Source organism: Rousettus aegyptiacus, unplaced genomic scaffold (genome assembly GCF_014176215.1).
Source record: "Rousettus aegyptiacus isolate mRouAeg1 unplaced genomic scaffold, mRouAeg1.p scaffold_m13_p_11, whole genome shotgun sequence".
Taxonomy (NCBI): Eukaryota; Metazoa; Chordata; class Mammalia; order Chiroptera; family Pteropodidae; genus Rousettus; species Rousettus aegyptiacus.
This window is the reverse complement of record NW_023416286.1, coordinates 46642607-46668919: the sequence shown is the minus strand read 5'-3', so window position 1 is coordinate 46668919 and position 26313 is coordinate 46642607. Positions and strand designations below refer to the sequence as shown.

The window sequence follows — 26313 nt, the reverse complement described above, 5'->3', positions numbered from 1 at the left end:
TCTGGACATCTAAGAGCATAGATGATCTCCTGATATCAACAACTATCTCCATTTCTGCCATTGTTTTGTCTCTCAAAGTAATGCGTATGTTTTAGAAAGATACCACAAGTTTTTTTTTTTTTTTAATTTTTCTTTTCGTAACTTTGGGTTTCAAATAATTCCATACCTCTTTCTGCAAAGGTTATTTAACCACAAAGAGAGCTATGGTCCAAGATAAAGCATCCCATGCTCTAATATCCCTTACCTAACCTATTCTAAAAGGAAAAAAGGAAAAAAAAAAAAGGTCTGTGTCAAATATGGTCCCTCTTGATCTATCTATCCAACAGAAAAATAGGAAAAAGGGGATTATAAAAGTGTTCCTAACAAAGCTGTTCTGGTAATATGTAAAATGTTAATATAAGATATTATATGGTGTAGTAGAGGTCCTTTAAAATATTGATCTGGATGGACTCCTAAGAATGATTGCTTTTCAAAAGAATAATTCTTTCAATTTTATTATATAGGGCATTATTATAATACTTTAGAAGGTTTAAAATGAAAAGGAATCAAAAACATTTCTCCTCAATAGTTGTATCTACATTTCAAAACAGTTTATTAACTCAGTGGTTCAAATGTGCATGTCATCACACTGAGCTGCCATCTGATTTTCAGTATTGTAGATGTTACAGCAAAGGGAAGGGCTCCCAGAGAAACAAAAGTGTGGAAAGGCAGCTAGAGAAGTGTGTGAAGTGTGTAAGGGCATATGTTTGTGCACTGAAAACAAAAAACTCAAAAATGAATGAGATCTTTATCTTTAAATATCCAAATATCAGTAATTAGTGTGGTGAGAATAGGTTCTGATGAGATAGATGTTGTTATAAACTGCTATTGGGAATGAAAGACCTTGCTCAACCTTAATGGAAGTAACTTATAAATATGTCTTAACACAGGCATACCGTGTTTTATTGTGCTTCACTTTATTTTGATTCTCAGATACTGTGTATTTTTTCTTCTTCCAAATTGAGTCTGTGGCAACCCTGAGTAGAGCAAGTCTATCGGTGCCATTTTTAACTGCATATACTCACTTCATGGCTCTTGTTACATTTTGGTAATTCTCACAATATTTAAACCTTTTTCATTATTATTGTATTTGCTGTGGTGATCTGTAATCAACGATCTTTGGTGTCCTAGGGCAAGATCCTCCACCAGCAAAAAGATTACAAATCACTGAAGGCTAAGATAATGGTTAGCATTTTTTAGCAATAAAGTAATTATTAATTAAGGTGTACATTTTTTTAAAATACATGATACTACTTCACACTTATAAGTATAAGTATGCTTATAATTTTAAATAGTTCCTACCTTGTCCCTGTCATCCATGACACTACCAGCAATTTACCTTCAGGAAATTAACAGATACATGTGCGCTTGCGCACGCACGCACGCACACACACCATTATTTATAATTGAAAAATTAAAAAAGGTATGCTTGAAAATAGGAAAAGAATTATTTATAGTAAATCTACTTAATAGAAAATATTCTAAGCAATTAAAATGAATGTTTTTGTAAATCTATTAAGAGGAAAAAATAAAACCATAATAGTCATCAGATACCAGATTGACCAAAAATATACTTCTACAAAATTTTTAATCTAAAAATGTTTACAGTGATAAGTACGGTAAAAAGAAAAAGATGCCAAAACTATATCTTAGTCCAGGTGGATTTAAAAACCTTTTTCTAGGAGTGACATTAGCAAGATGACAGAACAGGGAGTCTCGGTTCTTGTTCCCCCCACAGAACACCAATTTAACAATGGGTCCAGATACCTTTACGAGAATGCCGGAATATAGTTAAGAAGTTGCAGTACTTTACACAGGAAGAAGCCAAGAAGAGCTGCATTCAACTGGATAAGATCAACAAAGACTGGGAGAAAGGTGCATAACCTAAGGCTTAGAGGAGCAGAGTGAGTCTGGCATTCTAGCTCATCAGAGGACTGCCCAGGGGAAATGGCATCTGCCTCACCCGACATGGGGCACTGATGGAGAGAGCTGGAATACTCTGGATGCCTAGCTGAACTCAGGACAAGGGAGAGCTGGGTGGCTCGATGCTGTAAACCTTAACACTTCCCAACTCAAAAGAAGATAAATCCAAAGACATACACACAAAGACACATTATAATCAGGTCGCCAAAGTCAAAGATGAAGAGAGAATTCTGAAAACAGCAAGGGAACAGTGATTTGCCATATACAAGAGAATCCCTTAAGACTATCATAGGATTTCTCAGCAGAAACCTTGTAGGTCAGAGGAGGGTAGGATGATATATTCAGAATGCTGAAACAACCACCCTGTACACCAAGAATAGTATACTCAGCAAATCAGTCCTTTAAAAATAAAGGAGAGATTTAGATTTTCCCAGATAAGAAATAACTGATGGAGTTCATCACTGCTAGATCTGCCTCACAAGAATGGATCTTTCCAAAACACCAATTCTTAGTTTAACTGATTTTTTTTTTCCTGTTGTTTTTATGGTTTCTATTTCATCTATTTCGGCTCTAATCTTAATGTTTCTTTCTTCTACTAACTTGGGGATTTGTTTGTTCTTCTTCTAATTCCTTGAGGTATAAAGTTAGGTTGTTTATTTGATATTTTCTTTTTTTTTTATTGTATGTCTTTATTTTTATAAACTTCCCTTCTAGTACTGCTTTTGCTGTATCTCAAATTTTGGTATGCTATATTTGTAGACTTAGGGAGAATCTAAATGAAGATAACTAAATAAAAACATATTGTTAACAATAAATAAAAGATATAACTAATTTACAGTATAAATATCCATTGAAACAAGTGCTGCCATAGTTCTATACCTGCACACATCTTGTGAAGTGTAATTTAACTTATATTAAACACTTCTAATTGAACATAATTAGAACACAGCTCATCCATTCTCTCTCACCATAAACACATACACATATATAAAATATTATACATGTTATATGCATAATTTCCAAAATAATTATCTTACCAGGAACAAAACAAATCCAAAAAAGAATTTAGATGTTAATTAAACAGTCTTTTGGGTATTTTCTGTGGCCTCTTTGTACAAAGTGAATATTTTGTGGGTAACTGGTCTATCATTGCATAAAATTTTGAGGGCTTTTTTTTTTTTTTACCTTTTGCAAGTAAAGGACTGTTCCCTTTAGTACAGCATAAAAGGTTTTCCATCCTCGCTTGCCTCTTGGAGCTAGAAAGGAAAGAAAATATGGAAAATTTTATTTGACAGAAATTAGCATTTTAGAAAGAGAACCTAAATGATCAACATGGAGTCTGTGTTTTAATGTTCCTGGTTTACTAGCTACCAAAACTTGTAATTATGAAAACTAAAATTTTCTTGAGCTTAATGTATAATAGCCAGTATTCTAAAAATATTTTCCATGTATTATCTCATTTAATCATCACAATAATTCTGAGATGTAGGTACTATTACTCTTGCTTTTTACGAAACTGAAACAGAGAAGTAATCTCTCATGGTCAAATGATTAGGAAGAGGAGGAGGAATCTGAATTTGGATAGCATGGATCTACAGTCTGTACTCTAATAAAGATGACTGAAAGACTGGGAAAGCAAAAGAGACATATTGGAAGTACATATTAATGGAAGAGAAAAGTATAAAAGGCTCATGTACCAGAGCCTCTACAATTTCAACAAAGTTTCTAGGAATCATAAGTAAAAGGTCTCAATATAAAAGAACTCCCCTTGGCATTTCTCCCACACACCCACCAACCAGACTATAACTTTAGTTATAATTACTCCTACGACAACCTGTGATACCTCTGCTGCAGAACCTGCTGCATTGTAACGTTATCTTTTTGTCTGTTTCTCTTTTAGTAGATTGTGAATGACCTAAGAAAAAGTATCCATCTTTAGAATTCACAGAACCTGGCACAGTTCAAGGCAGACATTAGACACGCTCATAAAAATTCTGCAAATAAATTTTCTTTCAGAAGTTCTTACATTCCTTTTGTTTCTGCTTTCCTGGACTACAAAATAAAGCTGTAACTGGAAAACGTTATTACCTGAATGTTATTTTTCTAAACATGCCTACCCAAATAGGTAGGGAGGGATATTTATTTTTATTCCTTTATCAATTATTTGGCAGCCTTTAGGCTGTCTTTAACTTGGATACATGATTAAATTAGGAAGTACCTTATTCTTAAGATTTAAATCCTTTAAGTCCCCTTTGACTGAAGACTCAAGAATCCTTAGACTTGGAAATCAGGTGAATCTCTGCTTACAGAACACGGGTGCTCTTGCCAACACCATACTGAGATATCCACCTGGCAAAAAAGGACCCAAAATATCCACTCTGCAGGTTTCCAGGGGGAAATTTTAAAAATTATCCCATCTGTTTCTACTATGTAAGGTTTAAAAGTGTGTACTTGAAAATAAATTACAAAAAAAGTATACGATCGACAAACAAGTGTTGGCAAGGATGTGGAGAAAAGGAAATCTTCCTACACTGTTGGTGGGATTGCAAATTGATGTAGCCACTATGGAAAACAGTATAGAGGTTCCTCAAAAAATTAAAAATAGAACTACATTAAGACCCAGCAATTCTACTTCTGGATATTTATCTGAAGAAATTCAAAACACTAATTCGGAAAGATATATGCACTCCTATGTTCACTGCAGTATTATTTGTAATAGCCAAGATATAATAGCCACGATATGCCCAGCAATAGATGATGAGATAAAGAAGATGTAATACAATGAAAATATCACTTGGCCATAAAAAAGAATGAAATCTTAACATTTGAGATCTTAACATGCATGGACCTAGAGGGTGTTGTGCTAGGTGAAATGAGTCAGACAGAGAAAGACAAATACCATATGATTTCACTTGTATGTGGAATCTAAAGAACAAAATAAAACAGAAATAGACAGATACACAAACTGATGGTTGACAGATGAAAGGGGGTTAGGGGGCTGAATGAGAAAGATGAAGGAATTAAGAAGTACAAATTGGTAGCTGTGAAATACTCATGGGGATGTAAAGTGCAGTATTGGGAATATAGTCAATAATATTGTAATAACTATGTATGGTGCCAGGTGGGTACTAGACTTATCAGAGGGAATAACTTCATAAATTATATAAATGTCTAACCACTATGCTGTACACCTGAAACTGATATAAAATAATACTGAATGTCAACTGTCATTGAAAAAATAACAAATAAAAAAAAGTGTACTACAATCTCTTTTATAAAGGGGAAAAAAGTGACTATTATAAATAGAACCACAGATCATTACATATATATATAAAAAACAAATACTGGCTATTGTTCAGTAGATGTCAAATTCTGATACGAGTAATGTGAGCACAGGACACAGAAAGGGTATCAGAATGGGTCCAGAGGCAGCATGATGTGGTGGGGCTGCCTGATTGGGAAGCAGACCAGCTGGTTTCTGGACTTTGCCTTAAAGCTCTCCTCTCATCCACCAACCCTTAACTGGGAGACTCCTGAAACAGTCCCTTAGCTTCTCAGGATTTTGGCTGCTCCATTTTAAAATGTGGATAATTCATGTAACTTAAGGCAAAACACTGGCTGAGGCTGAAAAGAAATTTAGAAAAAAAAAAAAAAACCCTCATGTTTTCAATAGGAGGAATATAGGTCCTGGATTTTAAAGGCTTGCCACAAAGCCCTAAAACTAGTTTAGCTTCATCTTGAGATTCCATTAGTTCCACAATCTACAAATCTATTTTTTCCACTTTTCAAGTGTAGAAATCTCTCTGTGAATCCATGTTCACAAAAATTTCGAACAGCTCTTTCTTATTACCACACTAAGCTAACTAGAAACAGATCCCAAACATCTTTCCAACTGAAATGTGATATTAAGTCACCCGTGGGTGACTAATGCTGTAAGTCAGTATTAACCTTGTATTGCATTCTCTACTTTTCCATCTCCCAAAGTAGTGTAAAATGCAGCCTTGTTTTTTGTCAATTATAATCTAGTTGAAGCAATCAACTAGGCTTAAATGAAGCAAGCAATCAAGTCTCCTAACAAGATCACGTAGAATCAAAAGCTCAACATTATCTATGTATTGTGCAATAAAAGCACTGCTCCAAATGATTTTACATGTACTAACCTCTTTAACTCATACTATCATTCTCAAAATAAGGTACTATTACACCTCCATTTTACAGATGAGATGGAATGGGCAAAGATGAGTAGAATTCAGGGAAGAAAGGGACCACTGTGCAGGCTGGGAAGGCTCTCTAAAGGCAGGCTCAACCATTTCGATTTTAAAGCCACACACATAACGCTTCTATGACTTTTGCACTGTTGGTGAGGCTTCTTGTGTGAAACACATGGTCTAGACACCAATAAATGAGGGGCGTTGATGATGACTGAAGATTGAGTTGAAACTGATTTCATAGCATATACTAAGTATACATAATTGGGGAAAGAGTTGTGGCTGTAGTTACATAATGAATGTGATGGGAGACATGAGAGATTGTTAATTGGAAATCAAATGTATCCTATTTAAAGGCTTTAATTATAAAGAGGTTGGTAGATAAGATGTATTTTAACAAATCTGGATGTCTATTGTGAATAGGTGTTTACTGAGCTTCTCCAAAAGATTCTATTTTATGGCCATTTTTAATATGATAATCAATTGCTTTCTTCTTCAAAATACAAGATCTTGAAATTCTTTAATTTTAATCACCTGCTTCCTACCTTATATGATAATGGCACCTACTTCTTTAGTTTTTCTTTAGTGCTACTGAAATAGACATCATTATCTTTCATGCTTACTGTTATTTTTATTCATTACTGCTTTCTGTACTTAAGATTTTCAATTACTTCTTAAAATCTATACTTAGAAGTTCCTTTAGTGAGGGTCTTTTAATAGTAAATCCTTTTCCATTTTTGTTTATATAAAAATGTCGTCTCATTAAAAATTCTAGGTTGACAATTACTTTTTCTTATGAAGATATTATTTCACTATCTTTTGGCTCCTGTTGTTGGAATGTCTATCTTGAGTCTAAATGTTATGTATAAGTATAATTTTCTTTAAATTATCCAGCTTGGTTTTCTTTAGGCTTCTTGTATATCATTTCCAAACACCTGTAGTCATTATATCTTTGAATATTGTCTCTCCTCCATTTTCTCCACATTTGTAACCTCCGATACCCTTTAACATCTGGCTCCATTCCACAGGTGTCTTAATTGCTCCTTCATATTCTCCATCTTTTGTCCTTTTGTGCCAAAAGCTGTGTAATTCTAACTCCAATCCTCCTCCATGGGCACCCATATCCAGAGATGCCCTGAGGGTTTAAGTAGCCCCAGGGTTAGCTTGCCGCCCCAAATGTGAAAATACTTTACCATTTTAAAATGTTTTATTATAATGGAAGAGTTTCAAAATTTGTAGGCCATCATATTGCCAAATATAGACTCTCAGGCTCTTTTTCCTTCCTTTTAAAAAAATATTTAAAAAATTTGTAGTCTAGTGATAATTTATTTGGGGTAGCATATAGGAGATAGGGGCTGAGGACAGAATGAGAAATTAGAAAAAGGAACACCAGTAAGGAGGTTGTTATAATTGCCCAGATGAAAGAGTAAGGTCAAAATACAGATAGAGGTATAAAATAAATTAAGATAAATAGAAGGAAAGGACATGACAGTTATGTTAACTGAGCACATATACTATGGTGCTCTGGGCATCAGGCTAGCTTTATCAACATACATTCTATTTGAGCCAAACAGTTCTTTTGGTTATGTATGACTGCCTCTATTGCACACTAACATCGCCATTATTAATTGCATTTGCAGCTCCGAGAGGTAGAGTAAGCTACTTCTTCAAGAAGCTACTGTACAGGGCATTTCAGATAAGGAAATATGGTCAAAGGGTATGTTAAGAAGGAAAAACTGTCCAGGTAACAATCTTTGCAACAGTCAGGTGTGTTCTTTAATCTCATCAAACTCCAGGACCTTCAAATGTACCTCTGCTCACAACTATGGATTTCAGAACCAAGGCACAACTCCTGAGTCTGCCTGCCCTCTCAGGTCTACCCACCCAACATTTCTGCTGGGTAATAATATGAATAGCAATAATAATTACAGCAATAGTAATAGCAGCAGCCAACATTTACTGAACACATACTGTTTTAAGCACTGCTCCAAAACTTGATGTGTATTAAAAGCCCACAACTCTATGAGGGAGCCCTATTTTATAGATATGGAATCTTAAGACCCCACCTAACCTACAACACTTGGTTCCCTATGGTACAGGTCATTTTAACTTTATAGATGTTGGGGCCCAGGGCAAGCTTCCCCCAAATACCCCACAATGGCATATCGATTACTTTGATTTAACATTACTTGATAAACAGCACCTTGATAAAGGGCACGTTGACCTTTTCTTGTCTCCCTGAATGCAGTAAATAAACCTCCCCTGTGACAGGTGCCCTCCCTGCTCCAGTAGGGCTGAGAGAGACACCTGATCACTAGAATTCAGGGTCGAAAAGCTTACATAACAAACCTCGTCACTGCTTTATTAATTTACTACCTGAGTCAAGACTTTGTTTAGATTCCTCACTAATGAGCACCTAAACCTAAGTGTCTTTGCCCTGCCACTTCATAAATTTATTGTCTAAAAAGTGTAAAAAGCTGGCTGGTTCACTATTTCTAAGGGCATCATTTATGATCTCCTGTGTGCACATATTAAGTTGTGTTTTTCTTCCTTCCTGTTAATTTGGTCTTGTGTCAGTTTTCTAATTAGTCTAGCCATAAGAACTTGAGAAGGGTAGAGAGGAAATTACCATATTCCTGACACAGGGTAAGGCCAGTTAAACCAGACTCAGGCTACAATGTCTTGGTTAACTCTGAGGTATAGGGGCAATATTTAAATTATTTAATAGCTGATTCAGGATGGACCCTGACCTATCACAACAAACACCGCCCAATCAAGATCGAAGAGATATCCAGGGTAAACAGTCTGTACAACTGAACCAGTACATACTCCCTGACTATTGGCCTTGGTCGGGGGGCTGTTTGTTAACCACTGTAGGTTAAAATAAGAAAAAAAAAAGTCAAAAGTCTCCTGTAATTGTTATTCTACATCACACACACACACACACACACACACACACACACACACACACACAAAATTGGCAGTTGTTCCAAAGATGGGTGATATTACAGGAAGTAGTAAATCTTCAATATTACAAATCAGTTCTTATTAATTTTCTCATCTACCTTTATTATACATTTGAAGAAATCTTTTTGGCAATGTAAAGCAGAGTGAAAAATATTATTTTGGCTTCAATTATTACCGCTGATCTTTGCAAAACAGCTAAATGCATAACTGGGAATGACAGCACAGCTTGTCACCCTTCTTTCATCAAAAGGAAGGTAGAAAATATTACTGAGCAACAAAATATTCAGTAAGTAGTAATAATGACTATCTAGCAGAAATAAAGTTATTTAGTTTTTTAAATCCACCAAAGGTGTAAAGCTTCAGGCAAAAGTTTATATTTGCATACTGTACTCCCAATTTTAATTTCTTCTGAACTGAAATGGAAACAGATTGTGTTTAAGATCTTACTATTCCAATTTATCTATTTATTCAAGGGGAAGATAATTTTTTCCTACATGAAAATCTTGTCCTGTTTTTGACCACTCCTCACTCTGGGTTTCCTGATCACCTACTTTTTTCTTTTCTTCAAGTTTATTATCAGACTTAATATGCATAGAAAAGACATAGTATGTACATTGTTTTTTTTTTTTAATATAAAAATCTTTCTTGTCTGTTGCATGAAAAACATTCTTTTCCTGCCCCAGTAAAATGACAAAAATAACATTCCCCCCCCCCCCCCCAGAGTAGAGAAAGTCAGTAAGCCATGTTCACACTAATGTGAAAGGATTCTTGAGTCACGCGTGGCCTGAAGATTAACCACACAGGCCCTAGGAGGCTAGAAAATAGGGGAAATGTGAGGATGTGATAGTTCTTTGCAAAATACCTTCATTTCCTCATATTAATGGAGAAAGACATTAATAATATACCAAGGAGAGAATTCCAAAATGAATCCAACACCTTGCTGAACTCGGAAAAAGAGACGTGCTCAGCAAATTTCTTTCGGAATTGTACAATTGGAATATGTCTATATTAGATTGTAGAAGGCACAAGACATTTTTACTTTTTATAGGTATTACCTCATTGAACATCAAAACAGCTTTATAACCAGCCACACTTATTATTCCCATATTAATAATTAGTAAACTTAAATATATATAGGACTTGAGGTCAGGGAGTGAAAGAACTGAGGTTCAAATCTAGTACTGCTCATATATTGCACATTCACCCACAGATAACTCTCCATGAGAACCCCCAGACTGCTCAGTGAGCTTGGAATCATAAATATGGAACATGATGAACTAAATGTTCAATTCTATCTGATGCAGAAAATTCAGGCAGTTATTTCATCCCATGTGTAATGAGTAGTCTTGTAGGAACAGTATTAAACGCAACATATCAGGTGTTACATGAAATGCCTATGGGAACCAAGATGAAAATGCTTAACACTGACGTGATACTATAATAAATGATTAGCCATTTCTGGACTGGAGAGTGCACTCCCGTATCTAAAAGACAAGTTGCTCCTCAGTCTTGGTGGATGGCCACACTAGAAAATAAAACGAAACCATCCTAAGTATTCGGGAGAGGTTAAAAAAAAAGAAAAGGATGTTTATGTGAAATATTTTATGTTTTAAAATGTTGGCAATGAATTAAAACAGTTTTAATAAGACACCATGGACCAAATCAAACCTGCTGACGATGGCCTGCATGAGACATTTTTAAAGTTGCTATCTTATCTTCTTAACAATATCCAAAATCTGGGTGAGATTCTTCCTGCTTTGGTAGGAAGCACACTCTCCAGTTCTACATCACTGAGGAGGTGAAGGTACAACTCAGGCAGGAGGAGTCTGTTTTCTGACTCTGGTTTGCAAAAGATTTAGGTAAATTCATAGATAATAGCCGTACAAATCATTAAGTGAGGTTAAGGGTGATCCTTGTTTATTTATACTTAACTTCCCTTCATAAAATATCCTCAGGCACCACCATGAAATAATAGTAAATCTTAATTAATAGAGTAACTCAGACACTTTCGGATGACTTGCTTGAAGCAATGGAACCCAAGCTGTGCATAACAGAAGTTACCTTTGGGAGATGAGTCACATGACATTAAGCAACTGGTAGTATTAATTACCCCCAAGTTTATAACGGAGTGGTAGAAATAAAATAGTACTATTATTATCTTATATTTTTAAATAACTTATCTTGAAACATGTAAGGCAACTCACACATTTTTGGAAAATCAGTTAGTCCCTAAGATTGGGAACTATTACATGTAGTCAATTCTATTTTATAAAAAGAAAAACTGGGGCAGCCTTAAAGGAACCAGAAGTATAACCTATACCTACTGTTTCTCCCAGAAAAAGGTTTCCTCCTTTTATATGAAAGGAATACATTTATATTACTAATAGAGAACAGAACATGAAACAAAAGAAAATTGGAAGAATAGTCTCCCTAAGATGTCCCGTGGAAGGGTAATATTCACTCTGGAAATGATTTTATTTCTTTAAGAAGTCAAGGCTCTTTCCCTAAATCGATCTTTCTAGAATGGCAGAAAGTACTCTGTACTGGGAAACGGATTTAATTCACACTGTGATAGCCATATTTCTCTGATTTTGGACAAGTCACCTGATGTCTCTGGCTATAAATTTTTAAAATGTACCATAATTACTTTACAATGTTGTTACAATGTTTATCACATAAAGGTTATTAGAACACGGACTCTACCCTTTAAGAGTTTTCATATAGAGGCAGTTACATTAACAATGTGACTCACCTCAATATGATAAGCTGTATAAACCACATGGTAGCATGGCACTAATAAAAAAATCACAATGGGATTTCAATGGGTAAAGAGAGGAGAAAGTTATTAATTCTATTAAGTAAAATTTGGAAGCCAGAGATTTTAAATAAGGATTTCATTTTCAGCAGGACTTTGAAGGAAAAAAAAAATGGTTTTCTTTTGACCTCCAACTACTCTACAATATTATTTGGACTAAGACATTGAGTCAAAATGCAGATTCCAATTATGGAAGTCTCATAACATTGCTAATTACTACCATGCTTTATTAAAATGACCCCTGGACAGAAGTCAACCTAGTATTTTTTATAGAGAGCATCTGGTTTGAAATCCTGGTTTCACCTGAAGGACCTTGGCAAGCAAGTCATTTAACTTCTCCATGCTTCACTTCCTTTCTCTGTAAAATACAAATGAAACAGTATCTACTTCATAGGATAATTCTGAAAATTAGATGAGTTAATATATGTGAATCCTTTAAAAGTATATTTTTAAAGTTAAGGATACTACCTGTTAAATAAAAATGCATCCAATTTGCATGCTAAAACACAAAGACTTACTTTTAAAATTTCACTCATGTATTCAGAATTTTTTCTTTGTTAATTTCAATATTTTGAGAAGAAATACCCTTGATATTATTGATGAATTTTTAAGAGAAAGGAGGTACATCTTTAACCTTTAAGAGAGGGTAGAGTGCAACACATTTGTTAACATGTTTATTGTTTCTATTTTGTCCCAGGCCCTGTCTTAATAGTGGGGAGATCAATCATAAGTGTAAACAAGAAAAATAAATGATGGAAGAAGGGACAAAAGCTGACAGAGAACTTTTCGCATAAACAACTTAGAAATGTATAAACTTTAACTTATAAATATCTTTCTCTACTTGGCTAGGAGATGGCTTCACTGGTGGCCATTACTAAAAGCACAGGAAGAATTTTAAACGACCTGTGCTCAGGGTGGAAAAGAGGGCAGAACATAACAAGACCATATCATCATAAGCTAAGGGTACAGGAAAAAGCATGTAGGCAGCAAGGAACACAAAAATGACTCTGAATATATAATTATTTTTTCAGGAAAAACAGAAGTGCTACAATACGTATATATTTTTTTAGAATTTTGACAGATTAACTATACCTCATATTCTCTCTGGTTAGAACGTTCCTTCTCTAAATATCACCATGACTTGACCCTTCACTTCGACTAGGTCTCTGCTCAATATCACCTCATCCAGAGAGCTCCTGAATCACTCTATGCAACATAGCACCTGCCCACTCCCTTCCCTCTTCACCTCATTTTTTGTTCGCCCTCTGGATCACTTCACACCACCTAGTTAGTATTCAGCTCTCCCTTACATTAGAATGGAGCCTCCAAGTAAGTACTTTATTTGATTTGTTGCTGTGTCCAGAGAGCAGATTAAAAACATACACACACAAAGAGAATAAAATCAGATATCCTAAGCAGGGATGTAAATAATGTGACGACACTGGAGAAGATTAAAAAGAAAGTTATCTCTATCACTCAGGTGAAACACATTAGAAAACTCAGGTTGCTTAAAAAGAGGAGGCAGTTCAAAATTTTGGTACAGAGAATTTCAACAAGATAATGTAATGTTGGGTATGAAAATAAGGTATCAGTAAAGACCAAGGCTCATAAGGAACAAATATAATTTGACAAATTACTACAGGTTTTCAAGAACAAACTTCTGTGGTAAGGAATTTCAAAATTCTAGGAAACAAACACGATCTCATCATTTTTTTTTAATTGAGGTATGTGACATATAACATGATGTTCGTTTCAGGTATATGACATGATTGGATATTTGTATATTTTGTGAAATATTACCACAGTAAGTCTAGTTAACACCTGTCAACATACATCGTAGCAAAATTTTTTTTCTTGTGATAAGGGCTTTTAAGATCGGCAACTTCCAAGTATGCAATACAATATTGTTAACTATAGTCGCCATGCTCATAATTCTTATAAACTGAAGGAAGATGCTGGAGAACTTACTGTTTTTAATAACCATCTTAAAAAACTTGACATGGTAATATGTTACTGAAGTTCAACAACTTCATTGTAAGTGAAAGTTATAAACTGAACTCCAAGAAAATCAAGCATACTAAGGTTTTTTTCATAATTTCTGGAATAATTTTTAGAGCTCATTATAAAACAGAGCAAAGTGCTAAAATAAAATTACATTCTATCTGAGAAGCACAGGTAACTGCTGAATCAGATAAATAGGCTCATCAAGTGACACCAAATCAGATTTCTTCAGTTTCACAAGCACCTTATGGCTAACAAACTGGTCAGAGTCAAAGACCCTGCTGAGCACGCACTTCAGCAACTAGCAATTCAAATAAGCTTCTGTGATTATAAAATAGCCCAAGGTCCATGAGGACCTTTAAAATGCTCCTGGGCAAAAGCTACTGCAGATCAATAATTACTAGGGGCAAGGATGAACAGCCTCCAGACAGCATCTGTTCTCTGGGAAATGTTACAGCAGTTTAACTGCTCTTCCCCAAACTTAAGAGCTTCAGGAGCGACTGCCAGATCCTCCCGAAATGTGGTTCTTCACGAGAAGGCTGCCCATGCGCCAGGGCCAGAAAACAGGCCACTGCCATGGGCTGCATCTGAAGTGATGCCACTGTATGTTCAGCTCAGCTTTTCCTATTTGGGCCAAACTTCTTCCACTTACTTAGATCAGATGCTCTACTGTGCTTCCCACCCTTCTGTACAAGGAGAAACAGGGGTCCATTCCCAGGAGTATCGCAATAAGCAGCCTTTACATAAATTACTAAGTGCTGCTAAAACAACACAAAACCACGTTCCCCCACAATCTCAATTATTCGCTATTCCCCAATTTATTTACGGTAAGAACAGTAACACAACGGCCATCAGGTGAATTTTTAAAAGAGAAGAAAAATACCCATCTATCTTGCCCTAAGTCATTATTTTATTGGTAATCATGCTATAATAAACATGTGTTATACCGTTTTCCATTTGTCATTATTTAGAAACATTTTTCTACATTTTTAGGCATAATTATATTTCATCAAGACTTTAAAATATTCCATGTATTAACAAATGTTGAACACAAAATATTGATTTTCCCTGTTAACGTAAGTTATATTTGTCCAGTGTCAATGGCAAAAATAAAAAAGTAAATAAAAAATAAGGGAAAATAACAGAAAAATCACAGAGAAAAACATAAAATCACCAGTCTAACCACCAGACACGACCACCGATAACATTTTAGTATATGTCCTAATCATTTTACTATGCATACATTTGCTACACAATTGGGATATTACATTTGTTTCTTTTAAACACTTCTACATATATATATATCATATGTGACATGTCATTTTAAAAATGATTGCACAGAATACTACTGTATTGCTTTACCATATTTTACTCAGTGAATCTTTTATTGGCCATCAAGTTGTTTCCAAGAGTATGATGACAATGATGATGAGGATATTCTGTAGCTAAAATACCAATTAGGTTCTGTCTATGTGTCACTGTGCTACATACCTATCAGCCGCATTTGACAGAACTCATCTTAAGGCTTTGATGGCCTCCTATTCCCTCACTGGAATAAATTTATCACGATCTTCGTGTCCAAAGATTTTATGGACTTCCTTTTGTGATCCAGCTCTAAGTTGCATGATGCCTACGTAGGTATATCCTCTCCCTCCCTTTACTCCCTATCGAGAGTGAATGTCCTGGCGCACAGCTGGTGCTTGAAAGTGCTTTTAAAATGAATCAAGCACCTATCTAGTTTTAAAGCTCAAATTCTTAAGTCTGTACTATCCAGGGGTAAAATTTTTGTACATAAATTTCTAGCACTGTAATTATTTCCTTTAGGAAACCAGTCTTATATTTTTAATTTCATATTTTCATCAGATTATTGGAGGATTTGAAACACTGCATTAAATAACCATAACAGAGACATCGTGATTTTCTTCTTTCTCCTAAATGTTAACTAAACTGAAAATGTAAACAGAACGAGTCAACAGTACAAAGAGAATAATCAGATGCAGTGAAAACTGTGCATTTCTCTTTCAGAAAGAAATATGTCATAGGTTCTGAATGCAGATTTTTTGGTTTCTATAAGAATAAAGTTTCTATTCCACAGGTCCTTGTCAAAAGTACTGCTTCTGAGGAGAATGGTGGGTGGCCTTGTTTAACCAACGTCAATCCACTGCAGGAAAGGGTGGATTTTAATGTAAAGACATGAGCCACTAAAATGAAACTTAAAAACCTAAAACTTATTCTTTTACTCTAAATGCAGAATTGCGAAGAGGCATTCTTCACGAAAGACAGATAAAATGCCACCAAAACTAGACTGCCAGGGACAAATGACTCTTCAAGATTCAAAGGGCTGCCCAGTCGGCAATGCTCTTTGACTTTGTGTGAGCAGCTCAAACTGCTTCACGACAGACCCTCCTGCCTCAGAACACAAAGCAGAAAGGAGGCCGGAGGGGGGGGGGGGGGGGCGGGCCCGCGGGAGTGGGTGGGGGGAGGGGTGCGGCTTAGGCTGGTTTTAAAGTAATCACTTTGCTTTGCCTCCACTTAAAGAGTCTTTCTGTAACAACTGTCTTCTGGGGGGGGAAAAAAGACGATTCCACTTTTATTATCTCTTAATTATAGTGTCACTGTTCCCAGTGTTACACAATAGCAAAGAATTCTGCCTGCATTGTCATTATAAACTATTTTCAGTGTGTGTGACTCAGAATAGCATCTACTCTCTCAAGTTTGACATGTGGGACTAAATTTTCAAAACCTTTGTTGACAGGTAAGCATGTAAGCCCCTTTAAAGTGAGTGAATCTCCCTAACCTTCTCAAGAAGCTAAGCCAACACTCCAGAGTATTTAAAATAAGATTGAAAATATGAACCAAATATAGTTCTCACATCCTTAAAAAGCAATGAACATTTCAATATTTCAAATTAGAAACAAATCTCAGGTGGGTAAAATCAGTGAAGAATCTATACTGGAAATGCAATGTGATTTAAAATATTTCAAAATTATTAAAGTGATCTGTTCATACAATTAGCCTCTTTGATTCACTTCTTCCCAACTCCTCCAATCCCATTTCCCAAAAGAAAACACTTTAATATTTGAGCTGTTTCTCTGGGTTGTTAATTTCAATCATATCCCCAAACGAGGTGCTGTATTAATAGGTTGTAAAATTCTCTATTGATGTTTCTGCTACGAGGCATGAGGATTTGGCAAACCTAACCACTCTATTCCAATATATTTGTAGGGTTTTTTATTTGCATTTCTACTGGTGACCTCAGGAGCCGTTAAGCATATGCTCACTACATCATTTTCTGTTTCCTGGGTTAGGCGGTGTCTTCCTGCTCTCTGTAGGAGCAGTGTCACGGGGCTCTCCCTGCTTTCCCTCGGCATCCCTCTCCACTTTTACCACCTAACTTCTTTCATCTGTGGGGGACAGCCTCCATCCCCCACTGCACACACATGCACATTCTGCGCACCTACATCTCACATACGCCCTCACGCACCACTGACTGAAGAATCTCTGTTGTTCCTAATCCTCTGAGTTACTTCCTATTTCATACATCACGTTATGACAAACATGACATTGCTGCTTCTGGGATTTTATCCTTGTCCACTGTCCTTTCGATGTCTTGTTATCTGGGAGAATGTCAGCATGGTCCAAATGGCACTTCTTCCACTCAATTTTGAACATTTTATGTGGTACTTTAGCTAACTGTGGATGTATTTAAAAATTTGTACTGTTTATTCTAGGTTATAATTACCCTCTAAATAGTATGCTTAAATATATGTTCCTCAGAGGAGGGAGGCTATGTTTAATATAAATCTCTGTACACATATAGTCTTAGTTACTTGAGGAGTGCTTAATTTATGTAGGAAAAAAATTCATGACTTGCACCTCAGCTTATCGGTTGTGGCAATAAAAACTAGACAGGCACTTCATTTCTTGCCACACTGATACCACTAGAACAAAATATAGCACTATGTGTAGTCTTGTTTATCTGTCTACCCTCAACTCTGGCACGCTATCAGTGTGTGTGTGTGTGTGTGTGTGTGTGTGTGTGTGTGTGTGTGACAATTTCAAAAGGCTCTGGGTCCAGGAAATTAGAAATTATTGTGTAAAGAGGCTTGGTATGACACTATAGGAAGTTGTGAAAACTATGGCTAACCAGAAAATGCCTAACTTGAAAATTCAATTTTCAAGAAAGCACTGTGTTGGCCAAGTAAGAGAGATGTTCAGGCCTCACTGGCCCTAATTGGAGACCTCTAGTCACTTAAACACAAGCTACATAGTGACAGACTGTCCTGATCACACACAAAAAAACAAAACTTAAGTGTTTTCTAAGCATGTATTTTCTCATGTTCACTGGTTTTAACAATATGCTACAATTAGTTTGCTATAAGCAGATTTTAGTCCCACCAGATGTCTTATTATTCTATATTACAGCCTTGGCTAAGATGTTTAGATCAATTACCTCCTCAGTAAATTGGGGATGATGATGATGATGATGATAATAATAATAATAGCTGCTTCATAGGGTGATGATTAAATGAGTTAGTGCATAGAATGGTAGGATAAAGCACTAATACAGAGTAATCACTTAATTATCACTGTTATTATAATCGTTTAGAACATTTATATTTTGAGTACCTTGTTTCCCGTTACTTTACTGATTTCCACAAGTATCTTACATCAGATTGGTAAAACTAAGAGCTTATACGGAATTCGTTTTTTATTCTACCTGACAAAATCAAAACACATTTAGTTTTCCAAATGTGACTGTTCAAAGCTTTCCCTTAATGCCAGATTTAATGAGTTTGATAAACACATATACTTTTATGAGAGGTACAATGTTTGCTTTTAATAATGATATGTTTCCTGGAGGTAGAATTTCTGAGCTGAGTACATCTTTAAAAGGCTAAATAAATAAATAAAACAAAACAAAGGAAACCTCCAAGGTTTTTAAAATATTTATATGAGCAATTATGAATGCGATCTGACAAAATGAGTCTAGAGTTAATTAAAAAAATAAAAGATACCAAATCTTAAGTCAGACAAGTGGTCATTTAGAGACAAGTTAATTAGGGTTTTAATCTCTCTATAGAGCTTTGACCCAAATCTTCACTTATTAAAATCTTTTAGTAATATCTGTCACCAGAGAACCTCGGCGTGTTTCTCTATATGTACAAATGTAATATGGCTCTAGTTAAACTGAACATGAATCCAAATAAGTGTCTATAGACTTAGGAGTATAAATATGCCCAAAAGGTATCATTACACAGGCTTTCAAAAACTATTTGGAGCTCCCATTCCCGGAAAGCTCGTTTGTTTTTATTTAATGTATTAGAAATGCTTTCAGTGAGCATCTCTCAAAAGAGAAAAACAGATGCATTCGGCAGCAGTTCAGGCATTCTGGTATATTTCCCAGAAGCAGCAGCAGTCTAACACTAAGATAAACCAGTTCAACCAGACGGTACTGAAAGTCCAAAAGACTGGGGTAGGGGGAGCATGGAGATTAGCCAGGAAGAAAAGAAATCTCTTTCTGGTTCTCTAAATACATATCTAAAGAGTTTAATTGTACTCAAGGGCTTAGAATCTCTTATCACTTCCATAGGTCAATAAATATTAGGTCTCTTGAGGTATGAGGAAACTAAAAAGAAATTTAACAAAAGGGATCAGTAAACAGTTTAATTCTACCTATGCCCTTGAAAGATTAACTGCTACAGAAACTACCCTTCTATCATGACAATGGAAAAACATGAAAATTATATAAAACAAAAGTTTTCAGACGTTGTATAAGAGGTGACTATGGACTGTGATTCCAAACAGAACGGAGCAAATGAGCCCCAGATTACAGCACTGCTGGGAGGAAATGTCAAGCCAGTAGTGAAAGAGGGAGTATGATGAGGCTGAGATGGCTAGAATTTGTAGAGCATAATAAAAGAGAGGGGAAAGTTACACAAAGAGATAGCTCTGGAGATCTGCAGAGGAATCCCCAGGTTTTGGCTGAAACACTGATCTGAATACATGCGAAAGAAAATTACTGAATGCATGGGAGAGAACCACCAAAAAACAGTGGAATGAACGATTTGAGACCTCAGACAGGACTAAGAATAGTTTTTGTTCTCATCGGACAGAGTGGAAAGACTTCATAATACCAGGGCATTGGATAGAGTCTAAAGAAGAATAATAATGCCTTGGTAATGGAGCTAAATAAGTATCAGAATAAAAGCTGCTCTGGACCTATCATAATGAAGGTAAAGGCAAGCTTCTGAAGGATTCAGTTAATCTACAAGTTACTTATCTACACAATAGAATAAAATCTAAAATTATTTAGAAAAGTATAACTAAATCCAGCCCTGAAAAAATGAAACAATGTCTGGCATTCAAACAAAAATAACTAGGATGCAAAGAAAAAGGAAAGTATGACCTAGAACCTGCAGAAAAATTAAAATATGTAATATCCCAGAAATGATAGAAAGGGATCTGGAGAGAAGGATCTTAAAACAGCTACTGTAAATATGATAAATATGCTCTAGAACATTAAGAAAAATACAAACTTAATAAAGAGAAACAGAGGATATAAAAGATTCACACTGCAGTTTCAATGATAAAAAATACTATATATGAAATGCGAAACATTATAGTAAACTTGAAGACATATTGATAAAAATTATTAAAATAAAGTAATAAAAATTTTTAAAAAGTTGGAAAAAAATTGAACAGAGCCTCAATGAACCTTCTGTGTAATATTGAGTGGTCTAACATATGGAAATCTAACTAGAGTCCTAGAAAGAGGGGTGGGTGCAATCGAAACAATGGCTGAAAAATTTCTAAAATTGGTGAAAAATATACACTGACAAATCCTGGAACTTCAACAAATGCGAGGCAAGGAAAACATAAAAAGAAAAACACATTAGGGCGCCTCATAACAAAATTGCTGAAAACTAAAGATAAAGAGAAAAACCTCGAAACAGCGGGAGGGGGCGAAAAACCAAACTAGATACAGAGGAACAAAGAATGACATCAGACTTTTTGTCTCAAACCACATAGGTCAGGGAACAATGATACATTTTAAAATTACTGAAAGAAAAAACATTTATGCCAAAGAATTGAACATAAATTCCTAAAAATAAGATACGCGTTTTTAAAAAGCCAATGAAACATGAGAACATTTCTCACCAGCAGGAGTTTACTATAAGGAAATTTTTCAAGCAGAAAAAAACAATATTAAATAGAAATTTGAGACTGCAAAATAAACCCCCAGTATGCCAGAAATAGTCAATATGTATCAAAGTAGAAAGAACCTCTCATAAGGGTCTGAAGCTACACGAGTGGTTAAATTTGAAGGTAGACCGTGACAAGTTAAAGATCATACTTAAACACTACAGCAGTCACTATAATTTGTAAACAAAGAGGCCTAGCTAATAAGTTACTAGTGAAAAAAGACAGAAACACACACACACACACACACACACACACACACACACTCCTAAACAAGGCAGGAAAAGGAAAAAAATAAAAGATGGAATAAATAAAAAACAAATAACAAATGGCAAATGTAGAATCAATTATATGAATAATTACTATTAATGTAAATGGTCTAAATGCTCCAATTAAAAGACATTGTCATCTACTGAGTAAAAAGCAAGACCTACCAATATGCTGTATAAAACAATTTTAAAGACAAGGTTATAAATTAAAATTAAAAAGCCAGAAACAATTTTCTGTACATCATGCAAACACTCAAAAGAAAGCTGGAATCACCACATTGATTTCAGATAAGGCAGACTTCAAAATAAGGAATGTGACCAGGGATGGGGAAGGTCATTTCATGATAAAGGGATCATTTTATTGAGTGGATATAACATACAGAGCTGGCAGGAATGCAAAATGGTATACTCTGGAAAACAGTTTGGAAGTTCCTTATAAATCTAAATATATGCTTAGCATACACCCCAGTAATCTTACTCTCTTACTGCTAGGTAGCTTTTGAAAACAGCTGAAAACGTATATGCATACAAAGACTTGTGTGTCAATGTTCAAAGCAGGTTTTTTTTATAACGGTTGAAAAATGGAATCCACCCAAATGCCCAGCTGGTGAAGGTGCAAAGTGTGGGATATCCAAACAATGGCATGAATATACTACTCAGTAATAAGAAAGACAAACTATAAATTCATGTAGCACACAATAATATGGATGAATCTGCAAAGAATACCATGAAGTGAAAGAAGTCAGCACAAAACAATATATATAATTCCATTTACTGAAATTCTAGAAAAGGTAAAAGTATGGTGCTCAAGGACAGATAAGAGAATCCCATGGGCTGGGAAGTAAAAGGTGAAAAATATAACTGCAAATGTCTAATGAAACTTTTTCAGGTAATGAAAATGTTATATATCTTAATTGTGATGGCGGTTACACAACCGTATATGTCTTTCAAAACTCAAATGATACATTTTAAATTGGTAAATTTTAGTGTATGTAAAATTACCACTAGAAATTATGTACTTTCCTATACTGAAGAAGCTGAATTATCTGTCCACGCTACAGTGATTTGAAAAACCACAGAAAATTGGAATGGGTATATCCAGGAAGAGCCTGAGAAATTAAAGCAGCTGAAACTTCGAGACTCCTCCCAATATCCCTCTCAAAGGCAAAGGTGAAAAAGCCCCCAGGGACAAAGCAACAGACAGGAATAAAGCCTAGAGATTGGGCCCCAGATAGCCCCAGATATCTTGATTCATTTTTTTCCATCTATTTTTGTTTTATGAGGCAGGAGCAGAAACAGAGGCAGAAGCAGAGTTAGATAGGGCAGAACTTAAACTGTGAAAAAGGCAAAAGCCCCCTAACACTTGAAAGGGTCCTAATCAACCAGAACTTCTCAAAGGAGATAATTAAGGCTTTAGAGGAATCTGACTGGCAAGAAAGCCTTTGGCTTGGCACAAGAGATCTGTGATGGCTCAACTACTAAGCGACTCCCAGGTTTTGCACCTTTGCTCGTTAGCAGTGGCTGCTAAGGGAACAGACCTTCCAGCAGGGGGATTCTCTCCAATAATTCTCAAAGGTGGCCCATGAAAATATGAAAAAGAAAATTTAATCAATAAACTGAATCTAGGGATATGCTGGAATAAGCTAACCAAGTATGCCAATTCAGTGCCAGGGAAGCGAATAGATGAAAAGATGCTCAAGTGAATTAACTTCGTTATCCTGGTCCAGCAGGATGTAGTAACATTCACTAAATCAATGATAGCTGTTTTACTTCCTTTTTCGCCTTTTCTTGAACTGGCATTTTAAACTGCAGTTATTGTTTTTATTTTTATTTTTGCCTCTAGTACTTCATAAGTATGTCAGATGTTTCTGTATTTTTTATTTAGCCTGTAGAGTGAAGCTACATCCCTACCTGAGGGGAACAGACACCAACTGGCAAATTTTAGCCTTGGAGATGGGAGCCACAGCTAGGTATGGCATATGGGACAAAGATGAGTATATTTGTAGTTATAAATGAAAGACTGCATGTTTGGCAAAAGCACTGTTTGAACTCAATATTTGGAAAAGGGGTGTGTGTGCATGTTGGGAAAAAAAAAGATGAATGCCAATTACTCTGTCTACCAGGAGCTGTCTTATTCTTTCTTGAGGGAACTTTCCTCTTGCTATTGCGACCAAGTGGGCGCTATCAATCACGGCATTCTCCCAATCATAGAAATTGGAGTCTTGCCCCAGAATATACTAAATTGGAAGTTGGGGATGGAAAAGAATTCTTTTGATGACAAAACTGAACATATACTCTTTAGTGCTGCTAATAATCATGGATCGACCCATGTAAGGGAGTTCTGTTTAAATGAATATAACTGACATGCAAAATGACATAGAGACAGAAATGGAGAAAGCATCCTGGTGACAATCCTTCATCTTTAGGTATGTCCTTGCCCTTTTTCCTAAGCTAGTTATACTTACTGTCACTTGCAGCTACAAGAGTCCTGACACAATGCTGTTAGAAAAAATTAAGTAGTCTAATACGCTGGTGTATATGGTGGGGTTATTCCTAAAGAACTAGGAAACGTTAAGAAACTTGCTCAGCATCATAAGTCAGCGTTAAAGCCACTTCATTTGAGTTTCTCTTCACCACACTTAATACGCTATGCTAACACGTTAAGAAAAACTGCCCAGCCACAGTCCTTCCTGGCACTACCCTAGAGGTATGGTCTACCAATTTTAGCGTACATATCTGCTTATCTTATCCTGTTTGACTACATCAAATTGCTATTTCACTCTCTGAAAAGATTATTCCAAACATGGAAACATACTCCATTCCTCTCAAACCTAAAACACTATCATCTCTGTCAGTAGATAATTATGTCTCATACTTCACAGAGCTGTCAGATTAACTCCTTCAATTTCCCAATATAAATTATACCATCTTTGCCTATGTCACACCTGTCCATCTTCCACAAAAGCCAATTCTTCCACAAAGGCCAAATGTGGGTGGATCTCAATTCTTTCCCTTCCTGCTTTGTCTTGGGGACTTTACACTGCTGGTCATTCTCTGTGTTATAAGTTCATCCTTTCCTTTACCACCAGAAAGTTAAGTGCCATAAAGACAGCGCCCTTGTCCATTCTATTCGCTACTATGCTTTTGATGCCCAGCACGTAGCAGGTACTCCAAATAATTTGTTGAAAGCAAAAATAAATAAATTAGTAAAAAGTTGGAAATGAGTAATCCGTGAGAAGGTTTCCATTTTTGAAGTTCTCTAATTCTACTTGGAGAGGATCAGGTACCACAGTGGGTTTCTGACCTAGGGTTAGAGGCTTCACTAAACTTTAATAATACATCTCTAGACCAACATGTATAATTTTGCTTCACTCTTGACATTATTTCAGATAAATTCACTTAAAATTTTGAGCCTAAAGATGAAATAAGAAAAATAGAAAATGACAACAAATGGTGCTTACTCTTCTTTCCATCCATATCTGCGTGAATTTTCCTAGCCAAGAATCCACTTTTGTACACAGCAGCATTTGGGTCACGAGGAATGTCCAAGAACGGGTTGGTGGTGCTCCCAATACGACTGATGCTCTTCGGATGTGTTCCATTAGCCTTTTCATCGGTACCTTCTGATGAAGTCTTTTTTTTCTCTTCATCATCTCTAAAGGGAGAAAACACAAAGATTGAGCATCTACCACAATACTCAATGAACAAAGTTATTTGGTGTAATAAACTATTGTGTTTTCCAATAGTCTAGGAGCCTGGATAAGAACAGCTATCGTTTACTGAATGTCTCCCATGTGCCAGGTAGTACTGATCATGGCAGTCTTGTAAGACTGACGTTATGGGCCTGTATTCAGATTCAGGAAACAGAGTCAGAGAGTTTTAATAAACACTAAAGGTTACAGATCTAGTAATTAAAGGAAGAGATAGTGAGGATATGATTCTAAAATCTCTAAAGCCTCTGTTCCTCTTTCCACCCACTACAGTGCCTTCATATCTATCTTCTTTCAAGCAAGTAGGAGTTCTTTGGCAGAGAGCATGATTTTGATTTTGATTTTCGATTTCTGCATGGTCTAGATAGCATTAAGCCCACACAATACAACAGATAATTAATATAGGTTAAGTCCTATGACGATTATTGCACTCTATCTGCCAAATAACCAGGTTAATCTCTAACATCAAAACCACAGGTAACGCCACCGGGGGGTAGGATGGTGGTGCCAGGTGCAGTGCTTTAGCACCTACAGCTACTACTTTCCCAACCGTTGCGATAGGGGTGCCCTATCAGCCACTGAGAAAACCGGTCTCTCCCTGCTTTCTGAATCTCTGTCCTTTCAAGCACTGCAATGCTTGAGATTGTAATGTACGTTAAATATAGGAGGCAGAAAATGGATGGGCACATTCGGTTAGTAAACAGGAGGGAAGAGAAGAAAGCGAGTAAGCTTTGATATAGTGCTGGAAAATATAGCACCATAATACGAGTATTCGTTTGAGTTCCCTTGTTTTAATCTCCTGAATTACCTCTGGTTTCATTGTTTATTAAACTTTGATTATTGAATCTTTTTATTAAAACTTCAACCAAAATAACCACCAATAAATTTTATTTAAAACCACAAAAATAACAACTGCCAAAAGTGTTTATCTGGTGATCAGAGAAAAACAGCATTATTTTTTTCTCTACTGGTATTTGATCATTGTGAGATACATGAAAATAACATTGAATACGTAGACGTCTATATTTTACTTTTAATTTTATTTGGAGATAATTTTAGATTTACAAAGACAGTGCACAGGGTTCCCATATGCCCATGAATGTTAACATCTTACATAATCAAGGGAAAAATTTCAAAACAAAGAAATTAACAGCACAAAACAATGAATTAAGCTTTGG

The 26313-nt window shown here is 35.7% G+C and overlaps 1 protein-coding gene across 8 annotated transcripts in view; it reads right to left on the bottom strand.

The window, feature by feature from the left end:
• Positions 1-26313, bottom strand: part of PSD3 (pleckstrin and Sec7 domain containing 3) — a 487816-nt gene that overhangs the window by 53700 nt on the left and 407803 nt on the right. For all 8 annotated transcript variants that reach the window (XM_036228767.1, XM_036228768.1, XM_036228769.1 and 5 more), the window contains 2 exons: positions 24887-25080; positions 3148-3218 (listed from right to left, as the gene is read on the bottom strand). In XM_036228767.1, the coding sequence (XP_036084660.1) occupies positions 3148-3218; positions 24887-25080 (265 nt within the window). The remainder of the gene's footprint in view (positions 1-3147; positions 3219-24886; positions 25081-26313) is intronic.